Source organism: Coturnix japonica, chromosome 13 (genome assembly GCF_054131305.1).
Source record: "Coturnix japonica strain WE chromosome 13, WE-NBRP24, whole genome shotgun sequence".
NCBI lineage: Eukaryota > Metazoa > Chordata > Aves > Galliformes > Phasianidae > Coturnix > Coturnix japonica.
Window position 1 is genome coordinate 3,990,428 of NC_140675.1, and position 9,946 is coordinate 4,000,373.

At 45.3% G+C, this 9,946-nt stretch overlaps 1 protein-coding gene across 1 annotated transcript; it reads right to left on the reverse strand.

Moving 5' to 3' along the window:
• Positions 1 to 8,331: 8,331 nt before the first annotated feature.
• LOC146758624 (olfactory receptor 14C36-like) lies at positions 8,332 to 9,566 on the reverse strand. The gene has a single exon (XM_085514584.1). The coding sequence runs from the start codon at positions 9,564 to 9,566 to the stop codon at positions 8,601 to 8,603; it is 966 nt and encodes a 321-aa protein (XP_085370710.1). The 3' UTR covers positions 8,332 to 8,600.
• Between the last annotated feature and the right edge of the window lie 380 nt (positions 9,567 to 9,946).

The following is a 9,946-nucleotide window of genomic DNA, read 5'->3' on the forward strand; positions in this document are numbered from 1 at the left end:
ATTCAGTGGGTGTTTCCTCCTTCTTTTGCCTCTCATTAAAAGCTTTATTGATATTTTGACCTCTTGGGACTGCCTCCCTAATGCCCTGGATAATAATAGTTAGTAGGTCCTGCATGTGAGTCCTATGATTCTGGTTCTGATGGTCCCAATGAGAATTTTGTAGAGGCCACTTATCATCTGCAGCAGGCCCATGGGCATGTTGGGCATCCCAAATGCGCATCCCCGCACGCCTAATCATGCCTTTTTCTTCCACTGTAAATAATATACTTAAAATAGATTGTATTATCGTTCCTCCAACTGCCGCACCGTCCCGTCCCTTGCAACTTCTTTTGTATTGTCCATCCCGAGCGTATTGTCCTTTAATTGGTCGGTCGTGATCGTGCGACTTGGTGTGTCGTTCCTTGGTTGGTCCTTCCGTGGAACTTTGTATCCATCGGGGCGCGCTTTGCCTGTAACTATACAGAGTACACACTCTACCCATAAAATTAGAGTGTTCTGCAACCCTTGTGGCCTCCATATTCCACCATCATATCCCGGTCCTAATGAACAAGCACTCCACCACAATGCTACCACATCCCGGTCTTAATGAGCAAACATTTTATCACAGTCTGCAACCAGGTTGGGTTGCTGTTTCAGTACTGGCTGTTTTATGCAGGAACTCTGCTCCTGAGGTTAATCCAAGTTGTAACCAGGCCCTTCAGAAGGAAAGGGAAATAGCAGCACAGAAATATGGTCTGATTCTGACATAAAGAAGTGCAGACCTGGACAGTTAAAAAGGATTGTGTGATGTTCAAGGGATTTTGAAGCAAAGATGTCCCCTAGGTAAGACTTGTGGATGACATTCCCCATACATTGTGGGCACACAAGCTAAGGAGAGACTAGTGATGAGCATGCAGAGAAGCCAATGATTCAGACAGGTTTGTAGTGACACGACATCGTAGAGTTCTGTCTCATTCTCCTTGGCATAGTTTGGAAAATAAAGATGAGGTGATGGTGGTAACCAATATGGCTTCCTCAAGGTCAAGCTATGCCTGACAAACTTGGTGGCCTTTCATGATGGAGTAACAGCATCAGTGGATAATGGGAGAGCAACTGACATCATCTACTTGGACTTGTTCAGAGCATTTGATCCCGTCCTGCATGACATCCTGGTCACCGAACTGGAGAAAAATGGTTTTGATGGATGGACCAGTTGCAGGATAGGGAACTGTCTGGATGGTCACACTCAGAGAGCTGCAGTCAATGGCTCAGTGTCCAGGTGGAGGGTGGTGTTGGGACCAGTGTTATTTAACATTTTTGTAGGCAACATGGACAGTGGAATCAAATGAACCCTCAGCAAGTTTGCAGATGACACCAAGCTGAGCGGTGTCTTCTGCAAGACACCATCTACTTGGACTTATGCAGAGCATTTGATCCTGTCCTGCATGACATCCTGGTCACCAAACTGGAGAAAAATTGTTTTGATGGATGGACCAGTTGCAGGATAGGGAACTGTCTGGATGGTCACACTCAGAGAGCTGCAGTCAATAGCTCAGTGTCCAGGTGGAGGGTGGTGTTTGGACCAGTGTTATTTAACATTTTTGTAGGCAACATGGACAGTGGAATCAAATGAACCCTCAGCAAGTTTGCAGATGACACCAACCTGAGAGGTGCTGTTGATGTGCTAGAGGGAAGGGATGCTACCTAGAGGGACCTGGACAGGCTGGAGAGGTGGGCCCTTGGCAGCCTCATGAACTTGAGTGTGGCCAAGTACAAGGCCCTGCACCTGGGTCAGGGCAATCCCAAGCACAGGTACAGGCTTAGAGGAGAATGATTTGAGAGAAGCCTTGACCCTGAGGAGAAGAGTTGGTGTGGGGGGAGGTGTCCCTGCCTATAGCAGGGGGACTGGAACTAAATGACCTTAAAGATTCAGTCAGTTCTATTGTTTTTCTACCCTTAATTTTGCTTGAAAGGTTTTAGAATAAATGAGATTCTGGTTTCCATGAATACTGTTTGCAGGGAGCTCCATTGTAGCTAGTAAGTCTATCTTTTAGTTCAAGGGCAATAATGCATTGACTGTGTTGAAGAGAGAAATGACTCAGGAATGGATGATGGTTTAGAATAAAACATAATCCTACTTATTTTCTATGCAAATATGTGTAAGGAAAAGATGCTGCACTCAGTTCTGGAAATACCCTGACAAATATATCTCTACTGTTTCACAGCTGGAGATATCAAGATTGTTAAACCACTGGAAGATGTGGAAGTGAATGAATATGGGAGTGCATCTTTTGTCTGTGAGATTTCACACGATGAGGTTCAGACCCAGTGGTACAAAGATGACAACAAGCTGAAGGCTGATGACAACATTAGAATGCAGCAAGATGGTAGGGTGTAAGAGGGGGATCTTTCTCCTGAGTGGGGGGGTGGGTTGGAGATCAAGCATATAAGACATCTGAAATGAAGTGAAGAGGGTTCAGAAGGGAGTTCCCCTTTTGTTTTGGGACTGAGGTTAGGGTGGAACAAGTGACATGGTGGGATGCTTAGTGTGGGAAGTGTGATGCTATCCCACCATCCCACACTGCCGGGAGCAGGTAGGAAATGAGTGCAGTTATTTCCAAAGTAGGGGTGAACAGGGCAGTCAGTTCACCTCTCCAAAGAGGTTTTGTCTGACAGTGAGTGTGATCCTTCTGTATCAGGTACTTTGAAGGTGACGGTGGCCACGTTTGGTCAGTCCTTGTAGAAGCCATGTTTAGATTACGCTTTGGTGGGGATGTGGACGTGGGGGAATGGGTGGTTCATTGACATGAGAGAACAGGCAGTGATGCTGTGAAACCAGATGGATGATGCTCAGCCTGGCCATGTGCCTCAGAACTCTTTGCTCAAGGATGCCAAGTGTAGTTGTGGGTTTGCTCTCAAGAGCACAGTTTGGTAGGGATGAGTTGGTGGTTGGACTAGATGACCTTAGTGGTCCTTTCCAGCCTTAGTGACTCTGTGGTTCTCTGCTTCAGGAAAGACCTACTCGCTGACTTACACACGTGTCCAAGTCAAGGATGCAGCAGAAATAAAATCTGTAGCAGAAAAGGCAGAATCTCGTGCCCATCTTACAGTTAAAGGTAATTATGCTTCTGATGACGATTTTGATTAAATTATCTTATGTTATAAACGAGCTAACATCCTTTGCTTTAGTGTCAACGAAGTTAAACACCACCAGGACCTTTCACAGAAATAAAAACTCCTACCTACCTACCTTTCTGCCCACAAAATATCCAGCTTCTCTTTTGGAATTTACTTCTGCTAAGTAAAACAGATTATTTCCTTAGGAGGTTGATTTTCTACGTTTAGACTTCAGATTTGTGTTTGAACGTTGAGGGATAAAAAACATAGCTTGACTTTTACTTCATTTTCTCTTGCTGTTTGAAAAGAGCACAGGGTTTTGTTTTTTTTTTTAAATATATACAATGTTAGGGTATATATATGATGTTAAGTGTGATAAAGAAAAGGGAGACATTTGAGTTAGCACACTACTCAAGAGTTCAGTCCCCAGCTTTGCCACTGTTAGAATGATAAGGGCAAGATCATCCTGGAAAATGAATTTCTCTTAAGTAGTCATTACATTTGAGCTACAGAGACCTTTACTAGGTGAAAACTCGTTGTTCAGAGCTAAGTTGCTGTATTTAACCAAAGTAATTATCAATGTCCGTGTTTCATTGAACCTCTATTCCATTTCTTAATGTGAGGAGTTTGATATTGGGATGGGAAGGGCATGGTTTGATTTAGATGTTGGACTGGGAATCAGAAGATCTGGGCTCTTTTCAGGTTGTCAGTCTTATTGTCTGACTTCTTAACAACATTCCTTTCTTTATATTATTTTTAAATGATGTTTTAAGGCATTTTGAGCTGATAGGTGTAGTGTGCATGTGCAGTAATGCTGACGTGAGTAAGTGGGGTGATAATGTAAGGGTTTTTTACATTCCTTCTAAATCTCTGCTTTCTCTTGTTCCATCCTTCTTAAAGAGCAATCCATTAATCTAGTAAAGGAGCTGCGTGATGAGGATGTGACTGAGCCTGAAGAAGCCAAATTTGAATGCGAGATATCCATTCCTTCTGTGAAACCTCCCAAGTGGTATTCCTACGTGGGGAAGTCTAACAGGCTGGCAGAAACTTGATTATGCAGCAAGAAGGCATCATCCACCAGCTGACCATACCGAAAACCACCACTGATATGACAAGCACCATTCAGTTCTCAATTGGCAAATCAAAATCCACAGCCAATCTGCTTGTCAGAGGTAACATATCCTGGCTTGGTTTACATCATGAGGATGAAGAATTAATTAACATACAGCCTTCCTTCACTGGGGTCTTTGAAATATTGTGTGTGTGTCTGGAGGGTCTGCTCCATTTCCAGTTCAAAGTCGTTGGACACTAAATGAGACAGCTGCATCTCAGTAAAAGATCTGTTTGAATAGCTGTGATGTGCTTACTATTCAGATCTACAGAGCTGAGGTTTTGTCCTTGGCTATACCAAAGAAGTCAGATCAGGTGAAATTAATTGTATTTCTGAACTAGACAAGGTTAAGTTTGGTAGCACCTAAATTTGATGCAGTTTGTCATTGATTTCATCTGAAAGAAACTTGCAGGCTTTTTATCTGCTGTTGTCCCCAGCGTAAGAGTCTCCATTCACATCCTGAAGTATTTGTTATATTTTCAACTCACTCTTATTTGAATAAAAGCCTCAACTGGGAGCAATTTAATAAGCACAGAACAAGAGCTGGACCTTGCATTTGGTAGATAATATACAGTATTACTTTATAGAAATGTAGTCAATGGCATTCCCTATAGACAATCGTTTGTTTTATCTTTAGAGTGGTTCAAAGAACCATTGTGAACATGACATTAATTGGAATGGAATAGACGCAAGAGACTTTCCTCTTCTTCCAATTGTCCTCATCCTTTCTTCTCTTCCACCCCTGCTTTGCAGATTACCATATAGAAATCACCAGGAAGTTGGAGGACAAGACAGCTTTGGAACGTCAATCTGTCATCCTGTCCTGTGACTTCAGGCCTTCTCCAAAGGTTGTGAAATGGTTCAAGGGCCACACACTCATCAAGCCCTATTAGAAGTACAAGATCAAGAGGGATAAGCATTCAGAAGAGCTCAAGATTCTGAAGCTGAAGCCCGATGATGCTGGTGTGTACAAGTGCAAGGCAGGAATTGCAGACTGAGGCCACGCTGACAGCTGAAGGTATGAGCAGGGAGGGTGGCCTCTTCCATGTCCTATTTCACCTCAGATTTCTCTCCTTGGGGTTGATTTGTGCTGTTCTCTCCTGCTAACTTTATAAATGTATAGTCTTCACTGAGAAGATTACACAAAGATCATCTAGTCCAACCATTCTACCACATCCCAGTATGATTTATAGTAACAGTGGTAACAGTTCACCTTGTTTCCTCACAGCCCGCAATGTAGAAGTAACGAAGCACCTGCAGGATGTGGAAATTGAAGAAGAGAGCTCTGCTGTCTTCTCCTGCAAGCTGTCCCATGATGACGTGGACATGGAATGGTTCCTGAATGGCAACCTCCTTTACACCAACAATTACAATGACATCAAGAACGTTGGCAATTGCTGCACACTGACAATGAAGCAGGTTAAGCCTGAGGATGCTGGCACAGTGACAGTGAAGTCAGACAAGTTGTCAGAAAGCGCACCTGAAGGTGATAGGTAGGTCTGATCACAGCCCTCCTGGATGTAAGAGATGCTAAGGAGCTCCAGTTCTTTCTATTGTCAGCAGTCCTGCTTCTAAAGCTGACCTCTCTGGGGTGACAAGTCATCAGAGGCTTTCTTCCAGTGGAAGGTTCCATTGCAGCAAATACCAACGAAGGAGGATGGTTTTGGTGTCCTGCCAAAGCATTCCATTGCTTTTTATCATCATTTTATTTAGCACAAGGAGAGTTACAAGAGCAATTTCTTTTACTGCATCAGTAACATGCCGTGTCAATGCTGTTGTCTCCAAGGATTTATGACTGCAGGGAGAGATCATTCAGTGTGTGTTTTGCCTCTGGGATGACTAATGACCAGGCTGTGAGCAACCTGATCTAGCTGTGAATGTCCCTTTTTATTGCAGGGGAGCTGGGCTAGATGGCCTTTAAGGGTCTCTTCCAATTCTAAGGGTACTGTGATTCTAATCTGCTCTCCCCAGCAATTAAGCTCTTTTACTCTATGCGCTCAGAGTTTGAAGGATTTCCTCTTTCTCCTTTCTTTTGCATTTGGTGGAAATTTTTTCCCCAGTATAAACATCTGATGTGTGAAATAGAAGATAGATAAAAGGAATCAGTAAAACAGGAAAATCAAAAGTGTTCAGCAGCTTATCCTCTTAATCCTGTGGCCTGCTGTATGAGCTCTGCTCCATGTGAGGGCAATGCCAGCTCTCCAGCTTTAGAAGAGCTGCATCCCAATTACTTCATATGATATCAGTCCCACCCACGGCAATGCAGGCTGTCCCTCCTGTTCCCTGTATTCTCCTACTGATTAGTTCAGAATTCCATAAAGTGCATTCAGTCAACAGACATGAAACCACTTTAGGTTCTATATTGATGTCGTCAGTGCTGGTAAAGATTTATTTATCCATCTTTAAAAATCTGAAAGCAACTGGAAATGTCTCAACTTCTGTATCACATTGTTCTGTTTTGCCTTTTTAATTGCAGAGAAGCCTGCTGTCTTCATGAAGTCCTTGGATGATGTTTTTGGTGATGAGCGGGGTGTGATTAAATTGGAATGCGAAGTCTCTAAAGAGAAGGTCAAATCAGTGTGGAAAAAGGACGGTGGTTCAGCAAAAAGGGGAGGTTCAGCAGCCGCTCCACTATTCAGCAAGTTCTCCAGAAACCTCCTTCTTTCTTCCTGAGCAGCAGACTGGATGCTAAAATCTTCTCCAAAGTCATTATTAAACAGCGCCTGGACTTGAAGCCCCAGGAGAAAACACAGTTCAGATCCAGGACCACAAAACAGTCATATTCTAGTCCAATACAATTCCAATTCTGATTTAAATTTCAGGACTAGCATTTCACCCACCATGTTATGGAAGGGGAACAGGGAGGGGAAAGGAAAGGGGAAAGCGAGGGAGAGCCTTCTAGCCACACATGCCCTTATAACCCACTCTATAGCCCCATATCACCCTATAGCCCCATACATCCCCAAAAGCCATGCATGCCACTAGAATCCTCCTACTGCCCACCCACAGCCCCCTAGAGACACATATCCCCCATAATCCTCCTATAGCCCACCCAGAGCACCCTATGGAACTCTTGTAGAACCTCCCCCACAGGCCTACATAACACTGCAGCCCCTAAGCTCCCTAGAGCTCTATGATCCCCTGTAGACCCCTCAGCCCAGCATAAGCCCTCTATCCCCTCCGCAGTCACCTATATTCTCCCCAGAGTCCCCACTGTCCCATATACCCCTATACCACATCAAAGTCCCTGACAACTTTCTATAACTCCATACCTCTCCTATGGCCACTAGGAAGCTCCCCATAGCCTCACATACACCTACATCTACCCCTGCAGTCCCCCTAGCACCCGACAGCCCCATATCCTCCTAGAAACCCCACACAGCCTAATATCCCTCTATAGCCCCCCAAATGCTCCACATAGCCCCACATCTCTCCCGATAGCCCCTCCACTCCTCCATGTCCCTCTACATTGCCACAACAGCTATCTACAACCCATATCCCCCTACAGCCCCCGTGTTCGTCTCACAGCCACCCATTCCTTATCCTTTGGTATCCCCCCTCAGCCCACTACAACCCCATATCTCCCACTATTCACCCCTAGATCCATCCCACTGCCACCCACAGCCCCATACTACCCTGTTCCCTCCCTACAGCTGCCGTGTGGCTTCAGCAGAATGAGGGGAGAGCCGGGCAGCCCCGAGAAGGAAGATGGCTGCCACTCGCACGTGCGGAGGCTCAGCCAATTGGAGTTGGCAGCGCTGCCGCTGAGCAATGAGATGGCAACATGGGTCCAGAACTGCCTCTGACCAATGAGCGGCTGAGGAGAGTGTAGAGCTGCCACTTGCCAATGAGAGATCTGTGGAGATTTCTCTCTCCACAGACCATCCTGGAGGCAGTGACCACATACACGTCTGTGTAGAAATTGGAAGAAGCCCTGGAGGAAGCTTGGGAACTTCTGACATGATAACAGACATCCAAGAACTTGTTGTGTGCAGGGTCTCACAGGGAATGAGTAAGAGGGGACCTGACAACCAACGTTTAAACCAGCTGCTGCTGTTGGCCACTGCTGCTGATGAACAGCTTTCTGCTTCCAGCTGGACTGTGGGTTTCTGAAAACATCTGACCCCGACAGCTCCTGAAATGTCTCACAAGAAGGCTGACAGACAGAGTGACTGCATGACCTTTATTATGTTATGGTTCACAGAGAGCCTGTTTTACTATATACAGCATGTCTGGGCTAAACTACAAAGGTACTAGGTGAACAGCAATTGATTTCAATAATGACATTGTAGTGAAAAAAAATACAATATTTTTAAAAATAATACAAATAAATTACTCATGTAAAATAGCAGAAAATAAACAAGAAAAGAGCTTGGTTCAGTAAAAAGCTGCCTTACAAGCCATGAATTCCAAAAAATGGGCAGTTCACTGCTTTTGAAAGACATTTGTTCATCACTTTCCTCACTGCATCCTTGACCTCCTTGTTCCTCATGCTGTAGATGAGGGGGTTCGCTGCTGGAGGAACCACTGAGTACAGAAGTGCCAACACCAGGTCCATGGATAGGGAGGAGACAGAGGAAGGCTTCAGATAGGCAAAACAGGCAGTGCTGAGAAAGACGGAGACCACGGCCAGGTGAGGGAGGCACGTGGAGAAGGCTTTGTGACTTCCCTGCTCAGAGGGCATCCTCAGCACAGCCATGAAGATCTGCACATAGGAAACCACAATGAAAACAAAACACCCAAAGAATAAACTGACACTAAAAATGAGAAGCACAACTTCCCTATGGTAGGAGTCTGAGCAGGAGAGCTTGAGGATCTGGGGGATTTCACAGAAAAACTGGTTCACAACATTCCCTTGACAGAGAGGCAGAGAAAATGTGCTGGCAGTGTGCAGCAGGGAATCGAGAACCCCAGTTCCCCAGGCAGCTGCTGCCATGGTGGCACAAGCTCTGCTGTCCATCAAGGTCCCGTAGTGCAGGGGCTTGCAGATGGCAACGTAGCGGTCATAGGACATGATGGTGAGATGGAAATACTCTGCTGAGATAAAGAAGACAAAGAAAAAGATCTGTGCAGCACATCCTGTGTAGGAGATGGCCCTGGTGTCCCAGAGGGCGTTGGCCATGGCCTTGGGGAGAGTGGTGGAGATGCTGCCCAGGTCGAGGAGGGCCAGGTTGAGGAGGAAGAAATACATGGGGGTGTGCAGGCGCTGGTCACAAGCAATGGCTGTGCAGATGAGGCCATTGCCCAAGAGGGCAGCGAGGTAGATGCCCAGCAAGATCCAGAAGTGCAGGAACTGCAGCTGCCGTGTGTTTCCCAGTGGCAGGAGGAGGAACTCGCTGATGGAGCTGCTGTTGGGCATCTGCTGTTCTGGGCTTGGAGTCCTGTTCAGGGTGCAGAAGATAATGACAAATTCAGACGATTCTCAGAGACACTCCTTCTGCTATGCTACAAAATTTTGCATTCCCTCTCAAAAATGATCATTTAACACCATAACTTGAATTTATTTCCATGAACTTCACTATCCCTTAAAGGGAAGAAGATTAGGGAGCTCTTTCTCTCTTCTCATTTCCTAGTCATACCCCAGCCTTCTGGATATTTTCCTCTTTACTCCAGCTACTCTTCTAGACCCCAGGCCCATCCCCTCTGCACTTCAATTTGTCTTAGAGATATCTGCCTGTTTGCCAGACAAGTGAACTATTAATGTCTGCAGAAAACAAAGAAACTAAAACCTAAGCTGAT